General features: G+C 41.2%; 1 protein-coding gene across 1 annotated transcript in view; it reads left to right on the forward strand.

The window, feature by feature from the left end:
* Positions 1-26,203, forward strand: part of dntt (deoxynucleotidyltransferase, terminal) — a 121,376-nt gene that overhangs the window by 5,608 nt on the left and 89,565 nt on the right. The window contains exons 2-4 of the mRNA XM_049600469.1: positions 5,448-5,622; positions 9,784-9,894; positions 24,349-24,519. Of these exons, the coding sequence (XP_049456426.1) occupies positions 5,448-5,622; positions 9,784-9,894; positions 24,349-24,519 (457 nt within the window). The remainder of the gene's footprint in view (positions 1-5,447; positions 5,623-9,783; positions 9,895-24,348; positions 24,520-26,203) is intronic.

Below are 26,203 nucleotides of genomic sequence, written 5' to 3' on the forward strand. Positions count from 1 at the left end.
AGCCTGTCCTTGTGTCTGGGCTCAGAGTCCCACTGATTCTGGAAAGTACAATCTGGTGCTGGGCTTGCATTCTCGCTCATTTGCATGTCAATCTGCCGTTTTACATTCTGTGCGGCTATGCATGAGATAAGGATCCCAATTCAGGGGATGGATTATATCTAGGTAAACATGGCACAGGGAGAGAGTTTTTCTTTCTATGATCTTAATCTTGTTCCAACATAGGAACCCAACCCTTTGTGATTTTAGAGGGAAATTGGCCTCAAGAGCCAAATCTCTATTACTGTGGTTAGACAACCGTACACGGCAGGTGAATTTAAGCTTTTGGAGATAATAGCTGTGTCCCTGAGATACCTCAAATGTGTTTGTTTCAGAGGCTCTTTGTTCATATCTCTGTGCTGGGAAGGACTTTTATTGAAAACGTGAACCATCGGTGGCCGGACTGGTATGCTGAGATAGGGGATTAGTTTCGTCAGTGATTTGGCCAATTAGGCCTCAGCCTGAGCTCTGCTGGGATATCCCTTAAAGAGTCTTTCCACTGATTTACCCACGCCAGGAGAGAGGAAGAGGAGGAGCGTGCCCAGGGTAATTATGCACGGCTGGGCGCCCTGATTGGGTATGGTAGTTAGACTCCGTGGCAGGAAGCAGAGGGGAGGAGGCTGTGATGAAAAGTCTGTTGAGGAAGTCTCGGCGGAGCTGTAGGAGGCACCGGTTGAACGAGTTCAGCTATCAAACAGTGGAGGGAGGCATTGGGGGTCTGTGCTGATTGTTGTTCACCCAGTGTTGATCCCAAAACAGCACGAGTAAGACCATGATGCTGAGATCTGAGCTGCATTTCAAAAGCCTCACTTGAACCTCTGCACTCTCTAAAGGCTGCGGAGACTGAGACAGGAAAGTTCTTTCTGTTAAATCAAGCAGTGAAGGAAATCTTTCAATCAAACAATTCAAGGTATCCTGGGAATCCTAATCCATAAACATGGTTAAATGGTTTCGCCATCTAATTTTTTGCATCAAGAGAAACTGAATCACTTAAAGGCCCCGAACACGTTTTCTCAATCAGCTTCTCACTGTGAGCGATTTGGTTATACATGAACACATAATTAAATTAGAACACTTTTGGTGAGAGATTTATGTATTTGTGTTTTTGTTAGGGTTAGCAGTAACTTGGCTTGCAGTCCTCCCTAACCTCCCGTGTCAACAAAAAGAACACTGGAGAAACACTGGTTTTTAATGTGGAACTGATTCTATTTTTTTTTAATTTTTATTACCAGTTTTGATTACTGTGTCCGTTTGTTTTGGGGAGAAGGAGACCTCTGCAAATAATTTGACTCCCTATAAAAACCTCTAGCGATAAACACTGAAGGAATTGTAACCTTAAAAACAAGCTAAGCACCTAAAAATATGCTAAGCTAACAATAGCTACAGCTCAGTTAGCAGCTCCTCCTGATGTCTGACCACCGAAGAGCTTCGGAAAAACACTGAGTTGTAATGTGACACGGCTTTATTCAGTGTTTTTACGTGTTTTAACTATCAGGGGCCTCGTTTATGAAGCTTCCTTACGCACAAAACAGGGCTTGAAAGTGGCGTACGCCACTTCCCACGCAAAGGTTGTGATTTATAAAAATAAACTTGGCAGGAGAATGTGCGCACCTGTAAGCAAACTCTGAGTCATGCGTGCGCACATTTTGGAGACACTGGTAAGTGGTGATGCAGACGCGAGGTGGAGAAGTGGTGTCAGATTTTTATTGATGTCTCACACAAATTTAATGTCACGCTATATCCACCTTAGATCCACAATATCATTGAAATTAAATCCAGCAGCCTTATTTTGCGCTTGGAGTGAGTGATAATTGTTTCATAAAAACGTTGTAAAATCCAACTCAAATCCTGAATTGAAATTCTTTCTAAATACGTATTTAATCCGCACTGCCTCTAACGTCTCATTGTCCACTCTGTGAGCGCAGGAGGGGGCGAGGACAGCGTGACTGCATGGAATATATTTATTTATTTAGCTAAGTATTTCCAGTGCATTTATCATGTCTCGAAATACAGCCATTAGGCACAACCGTTACACTCTTTTCATCAGCCCTACTTAGACATGTGCTGTTCATGACAAAACCGGCATGAAGAAACGTGTTCGCCTACTACACTTTCATTTTTGAATTGTATTTCAAATTACACGCTGTATTTTGGGACAGAGCGGTGCGCGACGCCAAGGGTAGTGGTGCCGCGTTGTCAGGTGTTGCTGCCAGTGCAAAGCGGTTTTACAGCTGATCATGTGTAGAGGCCTTTAGGGACCGTTCGCCACGGTACCGCTGCTGGGCAGGGTGGAAATAAAGCCCTTTTCACACACAGCGCGCAAAGCGCAGACCTCCGCCAACGAACCAATTCATTGTGTATGTGCTACCGCAGCGCAAGAGCGCATCAAGACAAAATTAAATTGCAATAGGCCTACTTTTTCAAAACTTGATGATTTTACCTTTCTGTACATTTTGTATACAAATTCATTGCATAATTTTGCTTGTAAATGTCTATTTGCATCACGTTTATTACGGAAAACACATTATTTGATCAATTTACATTGTGCCCCTAAAGTTCTTTGTGTGCTCCTTACTTTTTCAACTTAGGAGCACATGTGCTCCTTGGGAAAAAAGTTAGCGTCAAGCCCTGACTCTTTTATAAGTGAGGCCCCAGGTCTCTGTGGTAGCTAATGCTGAACAATTAGCTTCAGAGGTTTGGATCGCAGCCTATCAACACCCCGACCACTGATGAATCAGATCCTGGGAAAAAAGTATTCCGACATGCACAAAAGTTCTGAGTGACATCTAAAAAGAGTTGGTCCAACGTATCCTCATACAATGGTTTCTATAATATCCTATGAATTAGCGAACTACAAATGATGTTAGGTTTTTAATGTAAAGTTATCTACTCAATATAGAGTCTTAGTGGTTAGGTTTAGGCAACTAAAGCCCAGTTCACATTACACGATTTTCACCCTGATTTTGCGTCGCAGAGATTATCGTAATCTTTTGAGTGTTCCTACCTGGCGACGAGTGTTTCTGTCATCGGGGGTCTCGCCAAATGCGTTACGACCTGTGTGTGCAACTAGAGTTCTCAATTTCAACCCGAGCCTGACCCGAATAAGCCCGACGGGTCGGGTCGGTTCGGGCCGACTAATTAAGTTAATTGGGGTGGGCTGAGTTGGGCTCGGACAGCGGAGAGAAAGAGAGAGAGAGAAAAAAAAAGTGTGTCTGTCAGAGAAGCGCACTGTGTGAGGTTGTGACAGCAGCACTAACACACAATGCTGCTGTCCATGGTTCTCACTTCTGAGCAGCCTGTGAGGAAGAAAATATGCATGTCTGTTAAGATTATTCCAAGTCCATTCATTATTCAATGTTATGTTGTTGATGTTTGAAGGTTATAGTTACTGTTTTTAATAAAGTGTTTAAGTTGAAGTTGAAGTATCGTCTGCTGTGTGTGTGTGTGTGTGTGTGTGTGTGTAAGGGGGATGATAATAGGGCTATAATAATTAAGCAAGAAGAATATGCGAATTATAAAAATAAAGAATGCTGAATTCCATTCTGACGAAAAAAATAATACTAAAACAAGATATGCTGCTGTGAAGTGTGAGCAAAGTTCAGTCAGTTAGTCAGCGTTCAGGTGCAGGAAAAGTGTAGAGAGTGGCTGCGGCTCATTAAATCAGCAGCGCAGCGCTACCTGATGCGCAATGGTTGCTCTCCCCCACGCTGACGTTGAAGCCTGTCTGTCTGGTAATATTATTTTGGAACATGAATGATTGGTTGACTTTAAGTGATTAAAGATACTGTATTTGAGCCAGGGAAGCCAGACTGCTGAGGCACACAGGGGGAGCATCATTTTTTTCCCCTTCCATTTAAAAAAAAAAAAAAAAACTCGGGTTCAGTCAGGCTCGGACCCAGTGATGTATGTGATGATGTCGGGCCGGGCCGGTTTCAGGCTTCAAGTCCCTCGCGTCATTTCGGGTTGAATTTTTGGGCCTATTGAGAACTCTAGTGCACACCACAAGATTTCTCCACTGAGCCCTCGCCGACAGAGCACCAAACTTGGAGACGACACATTGTCAAGGCATGGATATTCTTCCCAACGCGCTCCCCATGATCCTGTGGACGCCGCCATTGTTGTTGTTGCTTGCCAGCTTGTCAGTGTTGCCAGATCTTGGGAGAGAAACAAGCAACCAGTGCTATGGAAACAAGCCCAAAAGAAGCGACTATCATGCGTTTAAATAACTTATTAGATGGATATATATAGAGAAAGGTGATGTTTAGAGAGCAAGCCCAAATAAGCAACTCCACTTTAGAAACAAGCCCAAAGTCGCGGCTAATAAGTGGACCTGGCAAGTGGCAACCCTGCGGCTTGTCCTCCTCACATTTCTTCCATCCTCCTGCATGCTGACATGGGACATATCCCGCCTCTCACTGGCTGATGCTCTTTGTCAGTCGTGTCACACTTCTCCAGTTTTTTAGCATGCCAGATATCCAGTCCCAGTGGCAGACGAGGGGGCGACTTGCTCGTCAGCTTGTTCACACATGAGGACTCGTCGTGGCAGACTATCTGCCGACTCACCTCCGACCCAAGGTGGCTCTCAAGATCCTCTGCGACGTCAAAATCGCGGTGAAAATCGTGTAATGTGAACTAGGCTTTAAGTTACTGTGGTTAGTTACAGGAAAAGAAACATGGTGACAGCGTACATTTAAGTGACTTAAAGTTCACTCGAAGTTCACACGGCTCTGTGTGCTGGTCTTCTGGGGGAAGTCCTGAAAGATAGTCCTTTGTTTTTGTGAACCATTCACCACCCCACTACTGGGCCTCTTAACAGGGACCACTTCCTTCTTTACTCCTGTCAGTGCATTAGTCATGTCATCACACCCTACGAAAATATGTGGGTTATACACAAATGACTGGCTCATGATTATGTAGGGTATGTACAAAATTTTGGTGCATTACTTTTCAAAGAAGAACGTATGAACAGTGCTTGAGACCAGGCCGATAGATCAGTGGAATCATTTTATATTTCCAGGCTTTTCATTTCCAATTTTGCACTTGTGGGAAACACTGCCTGATGAAGGCAGTTTATTAAATTAGTAATTAATGTTAAACTCAGAATAAATCAGACATAAATGTGTTTTTATCAATGGTAATTGTCCCTTGTTTATCAAGCATATTTCATGTTATACAGAAGTGTTATGTCGCACTCAATATTTTAAATTTTAGATTTTTGTGTTTTTAAACTGAAAGTGCCTGCATGCAAGAATTTCACTGTATCGATTCCTGTGCTTCTTATACAGATGCTCGAAACTTGAACAGAAACTTGATCCCGACGGTTTTAGACCAAATAATTCTCACTACCGTCCTCGCTAACCATAAAGTGAACAATAAACCTTCTGACAGATTTTTTTCCTCTGTCTCTACAGCGATGAGGTCACTCATGTGGTGTCAGAGGAGAGCCAGGCTTCATCCCTGTGGAAGTGGCTGAAGGAGTGTGCCCTGAAGAATCTACCCAGCGTGCATGTGTTAGACATCAGCTGGTTCACTGACAGCATGAGAGAGGGGAGACCTGTTGCTGTGGAGACCAGACACCTCGTTCAGGTTTGTGTGTGTCATAAAGCAGACAGACATGTCTAGATAGATATAGGGTAAGCACTAGATGGCACTAGGAACCAAATGGGAAGCTTTTTATTCAGTATGTTACCACAAAAGAAATGAAACATTCGTGCAGTATTTTAGGAAACACGATAATGGAACACTGTCCATGCGGGAAATGAATACTGTGAAGCTGTTTCCTCTACATCTAGGTATGTAGTGAGATTCTTCCTCTACCAGCAAATCTATAATGTCAACCACCCTGACAGGGAGCTCTTAAAAAGAGGACACATCTAACTTCCCTCTGTCTCTGCTCATATTACCACACTTCACCTCACTGATAGCGACAGAACCATCCCCCATATTGCGTGGGAGATTCAAATAAACCCATCAGCTGGACGTCAGGACTCAGAGCGGCCTGCTAACTGAAACACACACACATATACACATATTTTTCCCCTTGTGGATGGCACCATGAGGGCTTGGCAGCATATGGATCCAAAATAAAGAAATATGTTGTGTCCTGCCTCTCCCACAGTGGAGTATGGGGTGCCGTTTGTAAAGTGTCTCACGCTGAAAATAACATCAATATTTTGCCATATTTAGCTTCAAACAATGTTTAAAAAAGTTTTGTTAATTTTTAACGTCACCTTTTACCACATTTACAGCAATAATTGTTAACTCAGAAATATATTAAATAGTTAAATCTAAATATTATATGTGGCACCTAAATGTTAAATGTTAAATCTAAATATTAAATCTAAATCTAAATCTAAATGTTAAATCTAAATGCTAAATATAAATATAAATATAAATATAAATGCTAAATCTAAATCTAAATGTTAAATCTAAATGCTAAATATAAATATAAATATAAATGCTAAATCTAAATCTAAATGTTAAATGTTAAATGTTAAATCTAAATGTTCTGGGTGAAACTAAATATTTAGCTAATATGCAAATTCACACTGCCGGTCACCGGAAGTACCAAAATAAAAGCTTGAGATGGTCAGACTGTGTTTATAGAATCAAATAATGAATTAAAAACAACTTATTGGGGGAAATGGACACTTGAACATACATTAGCGTGATAATAACTACCTAAAATAACAAGAAACATATTTGGAGAAATTTTATTTGACGTGTACTTTGAGTTGTTAGTGTCCCTTCGGAGGGACTATCAACCTAAGCTAAGCTAACAACCGTTAGCTGTTAGCCCCGTTAGCGGTGTATGAAATGACTCATTAACTCTAAACGGTCTGTGAAAAAATTTTTTTTTTTCCAGACATCATCTGTTAAAAGCCTCCCGTTGTGTCATATGACATGAAACTACTCCAGTTAGCTCAATCATGTTGTAACTAAGACATCCACTGGAAAAATATTTTTTTCACGGACTGTTTAGAGTTAGTGAATATAGTGACATGAAAAATGTGAGATATTCATATATATATATATATATATATATGTAGCTAAACTCTGCTGGTTTTCTACCCGGAAGTAATTGTAAACAACAAGGTGATTCCCTCTGAAGGGACACTAACAACTCAAAGTACACATCAAATAAAATATCTCCAAGCATATTTCTTGTTATTTTAGGTAGTTATTATCACGCTAATGTATGTTCAAGTGTCCATTTCCCCCGATAAGTTGTTTGTAATTCGTTATTTGATTCTATAAACACAGTCTGACCATCTCAAGCTTTTATTTTGGTACTTCCAGTGACCGGCAATGTGAATTTGCATATTAGCTAGATATTTAGTTTCACCCAGAACATTTGGATTTAACATTTAACCTGTAGATTTAGATTTAGCATTTAGATTTAACATTTAGATTTAGATTTAGATTTAGATTTAATATTTAGATTTAGCATTTAGATTTAGATTTAATATTTAGATTTAACATTTAACATTGAGGTGCCACATTTAATATTTAGATTTAACTATTTAATATATTTCCAAGTTAACAATTATTGCTGTAAATGTGGTAAAAGGTGACGTTAAAAAATTCACAACACTTTCTTAAACATTGTTTGAAGCTAAATGTGGCAAAATGTTGATGTTATTTTCAGCGTGAGCCAAACGGCACCCCAGAGTGGAGAGGGAAAAACACTCCTGAAGTTACGTTCGCCAAGCTTCATCTATGCTTTCCGCTAACTGCCTGTGACGGCATCAATGGTCATGATGATATTTGCCGTGTGCATGCCATCATGTGAAATACCCCCCCAAAATGCTTTTGTCTCATTCTAGCATTGTTTCCACATGGCCACGTAAGTGCAGCACATCAGTGTCGCGCTTCTAGCTGGCTGCATCATTAAGTGACAGGGCTAATGATGCCATGCTGACATTTATTGACCCATCTCCCCAGGTAACCACGAGCCCACTTCTCCTCTTGTTTTGTGATGCAGTTCTTCTCTGAAGTCAACGAGGTAACGCGCGGTGGCATTTATGTGCGCAGCGCTTCCAGTAGATTGTTTTTATGAGTCATAAATCCATTTAAGGAGCTACCATGTAGAGATAAAATATTCCCCAAACAGGCCACTTCTTGGGCACATTTGCCTGCGGCTCTTCTTGATAGTCTGGAAATGCAATGTGTTTTACTATCATAAATATTCTACACCAAGTCAGGGAGGAATTTTAAGTATTAAACCCACTGAAATGTAATATTTCCCATTACTTCCCGGCTTGCAGAGAGGCTGTTTAGCCTGTTTAAGTGGAGAGGTGGTAAGAGCATGTGAGAGCATGCTGCTTGAAAGGAACAAAAATGGAAAAGATTGCCAGGGATTTTCGAGTTTGCATCTGGCTCGTGAACATGTGTCTGCCTTCAGTCTTCTGTTAGGAGACAGGTGGGCTGGGCATCTGAGGAGGATGTTTGTGGGTTAGTGTGTAGGTGCACCTCCCGTAGGAGGTGCAACCTTGGTAACCTTTGCCCTGCTTAGCGGCCCGAGAGAATTTCATTAACCCACCTGAGTGCACTTCTCTGCCTGCGTGACTGGCATTAACATGAAGACATATACGGTTTGGAGGAGGGGCGCAGGAAGTGGGCGAGGTCTGCTTACTGTACATTTTCATCTCAGCAGACTGAAATGAAGCTTCAGTGTGAAGACAGCAGACATTAGTTACATATAAGCCATATAGCAAAGGTGGAGAGGGGAAGGCCGGGCGGGGATACGCTGCCTCTGAGATCAGTCTGAGAGCTTTAACTTCCACAGAGTTATAGGCCTGTATAATAACCGAGCCCAGATGGGGATAACCAGCCTCTGCATGCTGATGCACAGACGTTTGTCTCCATGGACCCACAATCCCATATTGGATTAAACAAACTGCAGCTGAGGTGGAAAAGTGATGGAGAGCCCCCTGTTGTATTTAGAAGGAGCACAGTTAGGGAGTTTCTAAGACAGTTTTACTTTTGATTGGCAGAAAAATTGTGCCGTGAAATGTATTCAAAGTTATTCTATTTTTTTTTCTTTTTTTTTTTTTTTCTTGAGAACAGGAAAGGCTCCTGGCAGAGAATAAATGATGAACATTTTTTGAATCCCTTACTGATTGATTCAGCCCAGCAGTGTGAGAGGTACTAGCTCTTTTCATTATCTTTTTGCGACACCCTGTTCCTTCTGCTGCATCGGCCCCCAGTCAACACTGTGTGGTGACAATCTCTCCATCTTCCTCTTTCTCCTCTTCCTCCCCACTCTGTATCACTCTCCCACCCAATCCATGGGTAATTTTATGGACATAATGTTCCCTTTTGTGATGTCTAATTGTCTGCAAGAATATTAATATTACATTGGTAATCCTTTTGACACATATATTACAAATGGGGAACCATTTCTTCATAGAATGAAAAGGCAATTTACAGGAGGCAAATTGGATGATGGCAAGCAGATTTGTAATGCCACGGGTTAGGTAGCGTAATGGATTTGGATGCCACCAGACTGTGAGATGAGTGTCATTAGCCTGTTGCCCTGGAGACACACAGTCATAAAAATAACTTCTCCAAGGCAAACGGCTACATTTTTATGTAATTCAATTTGAACTCTTGGTTCTGTGCTAGGCAGGAATAGCCTTACACACATTTACACATTTAGCCTGTCAACAATTTGGAAGATCTCAGGAATGTGTGACTGTAAAAGTTAGTGTGGGTTCATCAGTCTGTGGTTATTTTTGTACACAGGACACCTTGCCCACATTGCCAGAAGGTTCTACACCCACTCCTGTGGCCACCGTTTCACAATACGCCTGCCAGAGACGGACAACCACAGAAAACAATAACAAGATATTAACAGTAAGAAACTATTATCTAACCTATCTCTGGACACAACTGCACTTTTACATGTTCGCCCACCGGAGGCTGTCGCTCTGACTTTCCCAATGTAAAAAGCCTCCTAATCTGTTCTGCTCTAATTGGATGGCTGGCTTGCTTCACTCACCAGCACTCTGACACAACTCTCCCCAAAATACATTAACCTGCAAATAAGCAGCATCTGCAGCTGTGACGTGTTGGAGGTGCAACAGCTGACATGCCCACGATCCCTGGCACGGGGACTGGCATGGACACGCCCTGAGGTGCAGCGCGCTACGCCAAGATGGGCGATGGACGTGACACTCCTCACAAGCAATGATGGATCTGTCCCTTTGCCATCTGGTGGGCAGTGTGGCAGGGAGGGGTGGGGTGGGCCTCAGAACCTCAGGTTCTCATTTAGAATGAGGAAGTGGTTGATCGGCTGATTAGCTCAGGTGTTGATGAGTGTGAAAAAAAGGAAAGGATGTTGCCTCGAGTTAATGACATTGTAGCTGCAGCTGCAGCATGAGAAACTGGTCAGAAAATAGGAGCAAGGCAGTGTCTACATTTGGCTTGGTTGGTATCTTTTAACGTGTGATATTTGTGTAAAAACAAACGAACAAAGAACACATAGAAGCTGAGCTGCTGATAATAACAAGTGACGGTAGTCACCGTGTTTGTGTAAAAATAAACCCATCATTCATCAAGTTAGATGTGACAATCCACATGCTGTTTGTTTTCACTTCTGTTCTGTAATGTTATCCCCACCTCTTGCAGTCGCCATCTTTCTCAGCTCAGCTGCCTCTTCCTCGAGTAAAGACTGACCTCTGGTGGCGTATGGTGTGCACTACAATACAACACCTCAATACAGCATCTCTGTATCAGTTTCATAGGAGAAGGGGAGTCTGTATTTTTGATGGAATTAAAAATCATTCCCTCAGGGGTTCTAAAAACCCTGGTACACCATAATACCTTGATACTGCCCAAGCCAAGTCTATATGTGACCAGTGGATTAGCAAACAATAAACCACTGTGTGAATAAGATTTGTGAGTCGTACTGAAAATAATCTACATAAATTACACAATATTTTTTGTAATCAATTAATCATTAAGGGCATTTATCATGCAATGATCTGTTTCCACCCTCATAAATGGGAGGCTGTGCTGCTTTCACTGAAAATTGGATATCTTGGAAAGTTATCCCATTGATATCCCATTGAAGTTGGAAAGATACAAGCAATTTAAAGACATCACTTTCAGCTGTGGGAAATTATGATGGACGTTTTTCACTGTTGTCTGACATTTTATCGACTAAAAAAATCAATCTAGAAAATAATCAATCATAAATTAATTGGCAGATTAATTTGTAATAGAAACAGTAATTACTTGCTAGTTTCATAGCACTGCTGTCACCGAAAGGGACACTCAGACCCTTGCTAAAAGAAGAAAAAGAGAATATACATACACATAAACATATAACACATTGACAGTGGTGTGCTCTTTACATTTCTTTCATTTCCCATTTTGATTTTGGCCCTGTTCCAGTGCCGTATGCAGCACAGAATATGAAAATGGAGGTCTAAGATGTACAATATCACCATGAAGTGACTGGCAAACCTGTGTGTGTGATTGTGTGGGAGTGTGGGGACCCACTGATGAGTTTCTAGACCTATTAAACACAGCTTACTAGCACAGCTTGCTAAAAGAAGAAAAAGAGAATATACATACACATAAACATATAACACATTGACAGTGGTGTGCTCTTTACATTTCTTTCATTTCCCATTTTGATTTTGGCCCTGTTCCAGTGCCGTATGCAGCACAGAATATGAAAATGGAGGTCTAAGATGTACAATATCACCATGAAGTGACTGGCAAACCTGTGTGTGTGATTGTGTGGGAGTGTGGGGACCCACTGATGAGTTTCTAGACCTATTAAGCACAGCTTACCGAGGGCCTGTGAGGCATCTGTTATGACATAATGACTTTCTACCTCCCAGTGACGGTAAATGTACATAATAGATGCACACACGTGTTCCGCAGTTCCCCCACACGTGCTTGCATGCATGTGTTGTCCACATAGACAGACAAGTACAGATGCGCACACCCGCACATGTCTCACCTGGGGAGGGCTGCTGTTCAATTTCTTATCCTCTGTTTCTTTCCACAGCATTAACTCCATAATTAGCAATCCCACTCAATTTCCCTATCCCCATGATTAACTCATTATCCCCACATAAAGCCACATCAAAGAAGACTTTCTGATTAGTGAGAAAGGTTGTTCTTGATGTGGTCTTGAGAAAGCCACAGGTAAAAACACTACGCCGAGGCAGATTAAATGCAATTACTTGAAATATTTAAGTTGGATAGAAAAAAAATGTGTTGCCTTAACCTTTGACTGTAAACCAAGTCTCTGTTTAGAAATAAGCAACAGCGAGTTAATGAATCTGAGCCACTGTATTGCAGTGCTAATGAGGGGCAAGCTATTGATCCACAATGGTAAAGCAATCCTTGATCTGTCCTGGTGTCTGCTTGATTGAAAGGCACCATAATGATGTGAACATATATCTTATGAAAAAGCCTTTAGGGGACTGGGATATGTGTCTGTCTTTATGTTTGTATTCATAATGGCAAACTGTGGCTGTCTGAGAGGCAGGGACAAAAAATAATGAAAAAAACCCACAACATTTTCCAGCATGTAAGGCAGACTATATGGCAATGCATCATGTTTTCTCTATTTTAAGGCCACCTATCACATTTTATCCATTTAGGGGCACCCATTAGTGCATTTCATCTTGTTTCCTTCACTGGTAGGGCACCCTCAAGGGCACTTCATCATGTTTTATCTACCATAGGGGCATCCAAGAGGGCACTTTTGCTGTGGGTTTTTTTTTTCTGAACATAGGGGCACCAAGGAGCAACTGCCCAACCCTCACCCGTATGTTTTTGTATTGTTGTCGAAAACAAAAAGGTTGATAAATACCTCCTTCATTTCAAGTCAATTTTATATAAACTGATCAGCCACAACATTAAAACCACTGACAGGTGAGGTTAATGATGTTGATCATCTTGTTACAATGCAGTGTTCTTCTGGGAAACCTTGGGTCCTGGCATTCTTGACACGCTCGACCCACCCAAACTTCTTTGCAAACTAAGTATACCCCCTTGTGGCAACAGCACTCCCCAATGGCAGTTGCCCCCAGGAGAACAGTGAGCCACACTATACTGCAAAAACTGCTCGGAAATGGCTTGAGGAACGTGACAAAGAGCTCAAAGCATCGACCCAGCCTCCACATTCCCAACGTCTCAATTTGATTGAGCATCTTGGTACCCAGAGCCGTCTGGACTTGGATCTGACCTGTCGAGGCATAGACAGAGGACCTCTAGGAGTCTCCTACGGTGTCTGGCACCAGGACGCTGGCAGCAGATCTTCTGAGTCCTGCAAGGTCCGGCATGCTTGATCGGATTGGGATCTGGGGAATTCGGAGGCCAGGACAAGCCAACAACATATATAATAGGAACTTGTAAGATAAGAAGGTATTACATATAATGCAAATATTTAAGTGATCTTTTTAAAGCAAATGGTAACCAATATGAACAAAGAAGTTCAGACTTATTGAGAATGCGGAGTATTTTCATAATTGGGATCTGACACTAGGGAAATTTGCTGATACACTGACATTCATCTGTTGGTGCCCTTGGTGTCAAGTCATGTATGTCACAGTGTTGGAAAGAGGCCAGCTATTGATTTCTGCTGCTCCTTCATGAACAATGGCAATAACGTGCTTGAAGAGTTAATTCTAACTCATTAGCAAATTAGATGTCAGTTGACAGCATTGAGGTGACGAGCAGTGTCAGAGGAGAAGTGTGTCTAAAGGCAGTGGTCATAGACACTGGTGAGAATTGTCAACTATACAAGTTTCATTGTAACAAAAAGGATGTTTGTGTGCAGCACAGGCTCATGACAAACCCACATTGTTAAACATCTTCACTTCCATGGACACAGTTATACTTAGTTAATTGTTGAGCTGCCATGTGGCTACATAATTCTCTGCTCATCTGGCTCCAACACTCAGTAGCATAGTCCAGTGTAGTCCAAGCAATATTGTTTCGGTACATGCACTGATGTCTAATGTGTTATGGTACCTAGTGCCACTGTCACCTAGCAACCACAACCTTATGAGTTTGTCTTCAAGCGACGCCCTGTTTTTTTGTTTTTGTTTTCATTATTTATTTGGCTATCTTTATATTGTTTTCAAAAAAAGAAAGCCCTTGCGAATCCATCATTTGCACTTCACTCAAAATCTGGACTCTGCAATGGAATTCTTTCCACAATTATTTGATATTTATGTATCTTCAGAAGCTTTGCACAATACATAACATGCATACCAACAGATGGAACTAAACATAATTTCAGACACATATTCAGACACATATAGCTTTAAAGTTTCTGCTTGTAGAATTTAAAACTTTGGCGACCCTCTGAGCCTGTTTATGTCACTAATGTAGATTGCAGAGTGAATACCAATCTGCATAACGTTGGACCTTAAACTGTCTGAGAAAACCATTTGTAAGAAGGACAATTATTTCTTCGATGGTGAGAGATGTATTCATCAGGAGCAGAAACAGGTCAGTCAGTCAAATTGGAATCTCTCAGCTCAATTAAATGAAGCTCTCTTGGCTCATTCAGCATTGCATTAGAAATGTATGTGTCTCTTTACATTACAATGCATTTAATATTCCCATTACCAACAAAGCAGCCCCGCCACAAAAATACACCAGAGCTAGCAATGCACTGAAAAGCAGTTTCTCTGTTTGGTGGTTTCTGAAAGCCAAAAGGAAACTGGAAGGTTTGAGTTCTCTTTCTGAAATAACAAAACCTCATTCAAATCATGCTGACATTTGAAATAATGCACATTACTAAAAATCCAGCATCTCTGAAACTTGACCTTTTACAGCATAAGGTGGTGCAGATCATTCAGTTTGTACGGACAAGATTTGTTATTTATAAAAAAAAACTTGTAATATTGTTTTTAGTTGCCTTGAACAAACACCATTTACTATAAGCTTTAGACCACCACAATCACAGAATGAGGCGAATCAGTGGTTGAGTTTATTAAGGATGGATATATCAACAGAGTGGAATATGACACTGCCACCCAGCATTGTTGCCAGTTTGTCACAGTGGCTACTCATGGTATTGCAACAAATCCTCTGTGGCCCAAAAACTATTTTGCACAATTATTGCGCTTTGTATTATGGATCTCTAAACCATGAAGCTTTCATATTCTTAAAATGTTCTTCATCCCAATATCCCTCCTCGACTCTTCTATCCTCTATCCTTGATCACTTGACCCAGAAATCGATTGAGACCTTGAGATCTTGAAGGACGTCTGAATTCATTAAATGCACGTGGAGGAGTCAGGGAGTCAAGGAGAGAGGAGGCTTTCAGAGAAGAGGGAAGCCAGGATACACGAATGCAGCCTTCGCGTTAGTCTTAACCAACGACACACCCACTGATTGGATATCAGTTATTGACAGGACAGCATTCAAAAGACACCATAATCATATTCTGGGTTATTAAATAATGAACTCACAATCAAAACATCAATAAATAGAAATGCAGTGTACCCTGCCTCTCGCCCGATGTCAGCTGGGATAGGCTCCAGCCCCCCCGCGGCCCTCAAGAGGATAAAGCGGTTAAAAGATGAATGAATGATATAAAGGCATTCTGTGACTCTGACAGGACTCAGTAAAATATAGAGCGCAGGTTGTTCTTCATCTGAGTCTTACAAGGGCGGAGCTAAGACGTGAGAAAGAGACGCAAGGGAGGGAAATTGGATGTGAGATAAGGTATTGGGATGAACCCCTGAATTCGAGTTTCAAAGTTAGTGGAGCAATGACCAGACAGGAAGTGAAGTCACTGGTAGGTGTCTTTTTGTTGGTGACTAACTGTCCCCCCGTGCTTTAAGTCTTTATGCTAAGCTAAGTTAATCGCCTCCTTGCTCCAGATATGTGAGTGTGTTGTTGATTTTCCCATGTAATTCTCTCTAAGAAAGCAAATATACGGGGATCCCAAAATGTCAAACTATTCCTTTAATTATAACAGATGATGTGGCACACTCCATCTGGATTTGTGTGAGATGAGATTGTATGAAAAATCAACATTTAAATGGAAACTATGGTTTGTTCTGATAAAGAATAAACATGTGAAATTGTCCAGTTTTCATCACTACCAAAACCCATTTTATCTGACCAACCAAACCAATTAGTTTGACAGTGATACAGTATAGTGAGGCAAACACTCAGGGGCCTTAAATGATGTGTATAGTATGTGTATTCATGTGTATAGGTGCACTGCTGTGTTTCTGAGCCCATCTTGGTGTATGCTGTTAGTGCATCCAACTGTTTGTGTAGATGGATCCGTGAACAGACAGAGGAAGTGTCGGAGGAAAGAACCTGCTATGATTTTTTAGGAAGGAGGGGAGGACAGGAGCATCCGGGGGCCAGCAGGGTGTGCTGGCGTAGGGGGAGGAAGTAGGTGGTGCAGAGAGGTGTCAGGATCAGGAAGAGAGGATGAGCATCATCTCAGCAACAGCACCCCAGTGAGGTGTCAATCACACACTGGCAGCAAGCAGCCCTTCATTCCACAGCCATGCACTATTGATTTATTCATCCCTGCTCCCTCTTTATCCCTCACCATCTCTGCCTCACACTCTTTCACTCCCATACCACTTCCTCCTGCCCTTTTGTTATGTCTAACACCCTCCCCACCCTCTCAGTCTATCCGTTCTTACTGTGCTCCCTTTCACTCTTGTTGTCTCTCGCTGTGACTGGGAAATCCACACCGTCTGCACACACAAGTCAACACCCTCTCTTTTTTTTAATCTGCTTAGCCATGAGTCCTCTGCTGTCATAATTTCACCATAAGCCTGACATATGCTGACAAAAAATTGACATTTGTGTCTTGGCTGATTGACGTGCAGCATCGAATGCCTGTTCTCTGATGGCAACACAGATACACACCATATATACACACACACACACTCAAACCAACATACACAAACACACACAGTTTGCCAGACTAACGAGAGGAGGGAAAGAAAAAAAAAGAGAAAGTTGTACAGAGAGAAATGGCTAAACATCCTGAATTTGCTTCCCTTCAGCAAAAGGCCTTCAATGTATTGAGAGGAGCAACGCCATGGATGAGGAAATAGGCGGAGGGGGTATGGGATCACTGAACCTTAAATGCATCAAATTGATTCCCTCCATCTCCCAGTGGAGTTAACATTCTCAACTTAAAGAGCTAACAAACACAAAGCCACAGAGATCAGAAATGGGTCATGCAGTACTTGTTCAGAGCTTGTGTTTTGGAAAGATGTATAAAGATTTTAATACTTTTGCCATGACATCTTATCGGATTTCATATTAAAATGCCTTCAAATTCCCTGTAAAGCCATTTGTAAAAACAAAAGTTAAAGAAACTGCTTTCCCTCATCTGAGATAAACCTTAAAATTGCACAAGGAAAAAAAAATCCAGAATTAATGTCCACCACTTATTCATTAGATATGGGATAGATAATATTAATCTCTTAGCCGTTAATCATGTTAAAACTCTTCTCAGTGGGTTCTCTGACCTCCTTTTATGGTGTCTTTTTGCGCATGCAGCGAGGCGGGCTGCTGTGCGAACATGACTCGCAGGCATGTCCGTGATATCCGGTGGCGGGGGGTAAATCGGCGTGCTATATCAACGTCCCCGTGCACCCAGTCCCCTTATCAGCCTTAACTCCTCATTAATAAGATGAACGCCTATGCAGGGTGGGTTTATGAGCTGGCAGCGCTGACTCCATGCAGCTGCTACGACAACATGACAGTTGACAGACTGTCTGCAGAGAGCGTGTGTCTGTTTGTAAGGTCTCAAAATTCTGTTTTTCTTCAGGTGAGATCATTATAATTGGGTGTTCTGCTTGAATGTGATTTTGCTACAAGAAACAATGATGCAATAATGTCACTCCACTTGTATCAAGATCTGTACTGAAGAAATACACCATCATTTTGAGAAATTCACTTGTTTGCTCCCAGAAGTTAAACCTGCAAATATTATTATTTTGTGGCCACATGGGGGCAGCACAACAACCTGTCATCACAACATTGACATAATTGATGTGTTGGCAAACAATTGCTTATTCATTTATTTATTTATTTTTGTTGCATATTTTTGTCTGTTGCATGTTTCTATGTGTGTTTTTGTCATTTCTATGCCTGCTGCAACCCAAATTGTCCATCCGGGACAATAATAAAGTGAACTTGAACTATTTTCACATTGAGCAGACGCAGAGCAATTTAACATTAATTTGGAGTCTACCTGACAAATGAAGTCCAAGTCCTTGGCTCTGAGAGGTTGTTTACAAATAAGCCACAATCTGATTGGACTAAACTTCCAGCATGCTTCTCTCTGCTGGAGATACTGTTTGATTGCAGTTATGGAAGCGACTGACTTATTTCATTTTTAACCTCTGTATAGCTTTAATTCTGTTCATTTAGTATGGCATAATGTAGAAAATGATTGTTCAATCCAATCTATCTTCAGCAACAACCAAAGTTATACCCACCTTCAGTCATTAGAGGGCCATCTGAAAAGCTCTGAATATTTATGATACAGTATGATAACATGTGCAGACAGTTTGAATACAAGATCATCTTCGGATATATCTGGTGAAACACTGTAGCAATCTTGCCAATATACACAAACGTCTACAGGTTGCATTAAGTTTACAAATGTATTGGCTCATTGAAATAAACAGTAATAATAGCGACTGACACATTGACACAGTGGAATGCTGTCATAACTATTTCCATTATCTGCTCTGATAAAGTATTTCCACACTGTCAGGCACTGAGATGCACAGCCAGGTTTCTTTCTACCTCTTGCTCCTGCTGCTTTAGCAACCAACACTATGCAATGCTAAAGCCACGCATGACAACTATGACTTGTCAATAACGACAGCGTGTTGGGACCACTGGACTTTACGGATGGTTTGTTCATTTGTGCGACTCTAAACAAGACATCTAAGGCATGTCTTGCAAGGTCAGCCTTCTTAGAAAACAGCTGCTGTGGCCTCATTTGATAATCAGCAATTTGCACTCAATATCCCAGCGTCCTTCACTTTCCACACCTCAGTGTGAAGTTCTGCCCATGGACCCAATTTTCAATCACCATTGGTGACTGTGACATGTGACCCAGTGATGTTACAAGGCCAACAAACTCTGGCTTTTTTACCCAATCTTTCCTTCTTCTTAATGGACCCTAGCAGGTAGGGTTGTGCAGCTGGAGCTAATGTGCCCTCCCTCGGCTTTTCTCACCTTTCTGCACACTCACAGCAGGAAGGATTCTTTACTTTCTGACAGTGGCCTGCTTAAGTAGCCACACTGAACTCTCCTAAATAGTAGAAGACTCCGGACAAGTTAGTGCCTTCAGCAGACAAAGTTAACACGCTAACTTTCAAAGCAAAGGAGAATGAAACTGAGTTAGTGCCAAACTGCTAACTCTGTAAGGACACACAGCACCACTGGAACACAGCATAGCAAGGACTGCACCAGGAACCACAACTCTTTTGGCTTTGCTCATCCAGCTAATGGATAACTGCCAGCTAACAGGCAGCATGACAAAGCAACTCTTCTCTCCACTCGTGGACTGGTAACATAACAAGTGGACACAACATGAGTACAACTGTACAGGCTAAGCAAGGCTATTTAACTTTTGTCAACTGTGATATGCTGCTTGCTATTCAATGAGTTATTGTTATGAACTCGTTGTAGTAAGCTTGTTGAGTAGTTGACTTTGCAAATAGCTAAGTACACCCCCACCCCCACTCCCAGATTTACTGTAAATTAAATGATCGGTAAATAATAAATCATTATTTCAATAGTTATTAATGATTTATGGAAGCCATTTTAATATTTTGAACCACGAGTTCCCAACAAGTGCCTCAAATTGCCTATCTGTTGCACAGTAGATGTATTTCAACTGTTTATTACTGCACTGTGCTAGACAGATGAACAATTAGTCTACAGCGGTAGCCTACAACGTGTCGGCTAGTGATTTTGATTGTTGACTAGTTGGCTGTTCTATGCTGGGAAGCTCAAGCCAGTAACAGCCAAAGCACATCCAGACAGTGTTTGTAACACATCCTATACACTAAACACTTGCACAACATAAGCGTGCCCCATCACCTATCCAATTACAAACTTGCCTTTCCTATTTGTCGCATGCTGTGAAGAGACCCAGCTGTATGTGTGTGTGTGTGTGTGTGTGTGTGTGTGTGTGTGTGTTTGTGTGTGCAGATGTTTGGGGTCATTCCCTTTCCATGTGCTGTAGTAAACGGGTCAGTGCATCTCCTGGGTGAGCTGGACTAAAGTCTGCTGCTCACTGACCTGAGGCTGCATGTCTGCACAGGACTGTGGGTGGTGCAGTGACCTCAGATAGCGGCTTGGCTAGGGGAGAGGAAACGAAGGCATAAATATATCTGAGTCTGTCCTGAGCTCTGGTCACACTAGGCTGCGTCAAGTCCAGGTCCTGGATTTAGAATTCCTCAGCTTTAGTCCCTGTAGTATTTTTCTTTTAGGCAATGTGCACCAGCAGACTGCTTTATGGTATTTCACTGATATGTATTTCTATTATTGTCTTTTTCTTAAACATAACTGATTCATGCATTCCAAAAAGGGCAGAGGAGCAGCATGCAAGAATTAGCATAATGTGAAATGCTGACCCAAATGGCATGAGTTGTTACCAACTAATTTCTAAGCTCCTTGTGCTATGTAAGGTTTTAGGGGAGAAACTACACACTCAGTTGCCTGTTTTTTTAAGCTTCACTAAGCAATTTTTCAGGGCTTGTTGTGACACTTGAATAGAATAGAGCCATTGTTGATGTTATGAGTAACACCTTTGTCTTTTCTACTATGAAAAGTCAAATTGTTTGCTGTCGCCAAAAAAGAAAAAGAAAAGAAAAGACATTTGCATTGTATGTTTCTGCAAACTTTGTGTAAATATTTTATGGTAGGTATGGTAAAAATGTAAGTTTCTTGAGAATGTTGTGTTTAAGGTTTGGCAAGCACAAAAACTATGTGGTTATGGTCAGGAAAAGATAATGTTTATGCTTAAAACACCCATGTTTAGTGGCACAAAAGCTAATGGAAAAGCAGGGACATGTCAGTGAAAAAAAACAGTTTCAGTGGCTCAAATGCTGCTGGGAAATGCTGCGATGTGCTAATGAAATTGGCCAGACTCAGTGGATCAAATGCCATGGGGAAACACCATGATGTTCCTCTAAAAACACCCAAGTTTGGTTAAAAAAATACCAAGGTTCAATGGTTGAAAAACACCCAGGTTCAGTAAAAGACACCCAGGTTAGGATGCTCAAATGTCGCTGGCAAAAGCAGTGATTTGCCACTAGACACACCTAGATTTTGTAAAAGACATCCTAATTTGGTGGCTCAAATACTGCTCAGAAAAGCCGTGATGTGCCACTAAAGTCACCCAGGTTTGGTGCCATAAACAGCAGTGGAAATGCCACAAAAGGTCGCCAGAAAACAACCAGTGGTTTTGTTTGGTGGTCTGGGAAAGCAGATTGTAGCTTGGCAACTGTCTTGTTTAGGTTTGTGTAACGCAGAAAGACATTTTTTATTATCGTTGCACAGTATCATTGTTTATCATTATCATAGAATTATATAGAAATGGACTTACAATAACAGACAATATTCCACATCAATACACAGAATTTAAATTAAGGTGGAAAGATGATGAAAGATTTTGATCAAGCACAATATGTTTTCTAAAATGTCTAATGACAAGATGACATTATTTGAAGCTAATAACAAAATGTGTGGGTTGAAAATGACTTTTTGTCGTAGGTGTTCGGTGTAATAACACGCCAAATTAAAACTCCATAGTGAGATAGCACATCAACAATTTGGAAAAAAATCAAAACAAAGACAATTATCACATTTCCCTCATTTAAAGAAGCACACACAAAATCGTTAGGGGTTCTGGCAAGAAGAATACCCTGAGGATTTTCATGCAGAGACACATTAACATTTCCTGTTACGCGCTTCGATAAAGGAGTGAAATGTGATGATTGTATCAAGTAAGTTTTTTATGAAATTTTAGATGTGCTGCAGAAATCTCCTGGGAGCAGTTAGAATAAATGCTCACATACTATACTGTAGTTTTCTGACAACTTATTGTTCATGTTTTTTTTTTTAATCTGTTGCCTGAGTAGGAAGAACCGTACCTGGCACTTTATTTCAGAGAGTTCCACCTTCTTGCCTCAATAAAAACTCGCTCCATTTTTCAGGAAAGTGTTGCCTATTAGGAATAATGGGAGTTCTCATATTATTATAAGCACAAAGCCCACCTGCATCCCCACTGCACCAACCTGCTCCATCTCAGAGACCTGCAGTCTCATTTGAAATGTTTTGTCGTAGCCCACATATTACCTGTTTAGCTAATGACTGGCTATACTGATGATCCAACTCTCATGTGGTGACATGTTTTCCTCTCCACTTCGTTCCACTACAGTGGCTCATCACTTCAGCAGCAGCAGCACAAATGTTCAGCTGCACGCCAGTGTCACAAAAAGTGATGGTGAAGTGTTTTCTCTCACATTCTCTTGAAGTGCAATGACAAACCATTGCTTAAACTTTGAATGTAAAGATTTGATGATGTTTACTAGAATAATTTAATCTCCTCCAGCCAAGCTCCACCCACCAAAAAACCCATCATACTGTTTACCAACAGTAAAAGTGCCTATAGGGAAGCAATTTAAACACCAATGGCATCATTATTCTGTAGCTATTGTTGCATTGTGCAATCAACATTGACTTAATAACTTTTCTATTTCAGCTTGAAACATCAGCATGATAGCTCTGTCATTGTGAGCATGTTAGCATCCTGATGTTAGCGTTTATGTCATAGCACTGTGGTGCTTACAGCGTCATAGCCGCTAACATGGCTGTAGACTCTTAGTCTTGTTTAATCTCTTCTCATTCAGATTTTTCATCAAATGTTTGCCAGATTTGGACAAGCCTGAAAAAGTAATCCATTCATCTCACATAATTATTTTCAGTTTTTCTATTGCTTTGTGATATACCACACCATTTTAGGTTGCTACATTCTTGTGGTTAAATTGCTATTATCTTCACCAAAATTCATGAATGTTCTGTGAAATTGAAGTTAAATTTAGAGAACGTAATAAAAAATGTATTAATAAATGTATGTCCTTAACTCTAGTCATAAGCGTGACTTGAATATTTGCTAAATTCCAGCATTCCTAGTGTTTACTGTTTTCACCATAACATTGATATATCACCGTATTAAGTGTAAACCTTCAACTCTTTAGCAAACAGTTGCCTCTTTACACATCCAGCTGACACTGAGCAACATAGGCATTTTTCACAGCAGGCGTTTTGTCTTGTCATATTGGGAAAAGCACAGGTGTAGATAACACAATTAACGATGCCTGAGTGGTTTTGTGCATGCTGGCTCACTGTCGCACTGTCAAGGCTTACTTTGACACACTTGAATACAACAGAACCGTGGTTTATGTTATTGTCTTCTGGGATAAAGGCCTATTAGCATTAATTTAGAGACATGTTTCAGGTTCACCCAACACATGCTGGTCCAATATACTCCCCTCTATTAGCTCTGTGTGTGTCCACTGACTGGCTCTTTCAGCTGCTAAATATTCCATTGTGTTCACCTGCTAGTCTGTTGTTTGGTTCTGGTTGTGAGCCTGGTTGTGGAGGGCTGTAGGGTCATCTGGTGGTTTGTCACTACAAGTGAACCCTATGTGTAGTCAGTTGATATATTATTAATATAGCAGCTTTGAATAAACAACTTTAGAAAATAGAGGATTGTTGGTAGAGCTGTGTACTGTCTCATAGATTCATTTATTCCATGATATTGACTACAGCCTATTTAAGCATTTGAGCATGTTGCCTTTGTAAAGGGAGAGCCCATGGCTGCCCCCATGGGGAGCCTGTTGTGAACAAATGGAAAATGACAGGTTTCTGTTTGGTGTTCGCCAGCCTCTAATGTCTCTGTGCGGTCATCCAGAAGAAAACCAACATGCAGCACGTCCTACTGTACAGTGACAGTGACAGAGAGGAGTGATGAAGGGGGGAGGATAGAACCGGAGGGAGTTCCATTCCCTGTTTGGTTTACTGTACGGGTCAGTGCACCTCACATGTGAGTGCACACCTGACACATCTGTGCTTGGTCTCACTTTCTTTCCTAGGTTTTCTGTGTCTTTCCTTTGTTTAAATGTTTTATTCAACTGGAGTTTCCTGCAATAAGTCCTCCCTGTAATGCTTATTATACAATATCATTCCCATGTTATCTTCTCTCTTACATTATTCGTCCTTCTCCCTTCACCTGTCCTTGCCTACTTGTCCCTGTAGGATGCTTTTGAAGTGCTGGCGGAGAACTATGAATTCAACGAGATTGAGGGTCCATGCCTGGCCTTCAGGAGAGCTGCGTCTGTCTTGAAGAGTCTGCCCTGGGCAGTGCAGTGCCTGGGGGCCACTCAGGATCTGCCCTGCCTGGGGGAACACACTAAGGCAGTCATGGAGGTACGGCCCAGAGTCTGCATGCACACACCAGCTGACAGCCAATCCATCTGCATTATGCGGTGAGACTAGTGCTGTCACCAAACAACAGTGTTTCATTTGGGTAGCCATACTAGTTGGGTTTTCTGACAACATTGCTTTTGAATGCAAAGTTTTCAGAAGCTGATTCTCGAATTCTCAAACAAGGAGAGGTTTGAAGGCAGTTAGTGTGTGCAAACAATAAATAATGTAATGCTTACTGTGATGGATTACCTCTCACCACACAACTTCTGGGTTTCTTGAACTTGATTTTAAAACTGTTGTGAAATGATCTAAAGCCAGTTGTTGCCTTAAAGACACTTTGGAAATGCAGCAGTGCTAAGTATATTTGATGTGATTATTGAGCTAAAACACTCAAAACCACTGTTAAATGGAAATACAAACCATTTTGTAGTGGTAGTTTATGGGACATTAAAAGCCATTATTATATTTATTTGTAGCAAATTTTGCACACAGGTTTTGATGGTATTAAAGTAGTTTTCAAGATGGAATTAAACTCCCTTTCGACCCCCACTTTAAAATGCCTAACTTTAGAGCAGAAATAAACATGTCTACAGGCTGGTACAATGAATGTTTTTGGTCTCTAAGGTAATTTCCCTGTTCATGACAACTGTGTGAACCTTTAGAGAACATCCAAATATGGTCAGTTCTGGTGCCAAAAATTCAACATGGCAATGGTCAAAACACCAAACTCAAGACTTCAAAATGCAAGTCCACAAACCAATGGATGACATAACATACACCCACTGTTGTATAGAGTCTATGGATATGATGCGCTGTTTGACACTTTGTCAGGTTTTCATCTTTTTGCTCCTTCATGAAGGATGGCAGCAATAGTCAGCTTAGATTCACAACACTTTTCTGTGGTGATCAAGTACCACAGTAAAAAAACAAAGCATCCATAGTAACATATGGCACTTCCCCTCCCATGAAAAGACTTAAAAACTAACAATTCATGGACAAGTAACAAGTATTGTCTGTGGAGCCAAAGCCTGATATATCTTATTCGTCTGTGCCATAGAGCTCCATTGTCGTCCAAAAACTATTAATAACACATCAATGAGCCACTCTGTTACACTGGGTGACATGTTCATTCAATATGATGAACATGGCGCTGTAGTTTATTTTGAGTCAATCAAACGCATTCCATCCTGCTGCAGTAATTTAAACTAAATAGTCTTTGTCTGTCTGTTCTTCCATTTTCTTGACAACCACTCATCCGAACGACCTTGGCGGGTGTGTTGCAGAGGACCCATGGAATCGCAGTGTTGAGTGCAAGCTCTTGAGATCTATGGGACATATTTATTAGCAGTGCTTTTGTGTATTGAGATGGGGCCCCTGTTAACTGTTACACCGCTGAATGGTACGCTGGGTTGAGCTTGCTTCCCCTTGCCTGCTACAGTCCATTTGAACAGATGAGAGATATGTAATAGATGTTACATTGTAGCAAACTCAAACATTTCAAGCATCAGTGATGTAACTTTCAGAAGAAAGGCTTTTCTTTTTTTTTTTTCAGCTAGCTATTTAGGACCAGAAATAGCCTGGTCCCAAATAGCTAGCTATCAGCAAATAATTTGTTTACTTCAGCACTGCTAGGGAATGCAACTGTGTCATAGCAGGTGCGTTGCTTAGGACCCACGGAAGCGCA

The sequence above is a fragment of the Epinephelus fuscoguttatus genome, linkage group LG16, assembly GCF_011397635.1.
Source record: "Epinephelus fuscoguttatus linkage group LG16, E.fuscoguttatus.final_Chr_v1".
Lineage (NCBI taxonomy): Eukaryota > Metazoa > Chordata > Actinopteri > Perciformes > Serranidae > Epinephelus > Epinephelus fuscoguttatus.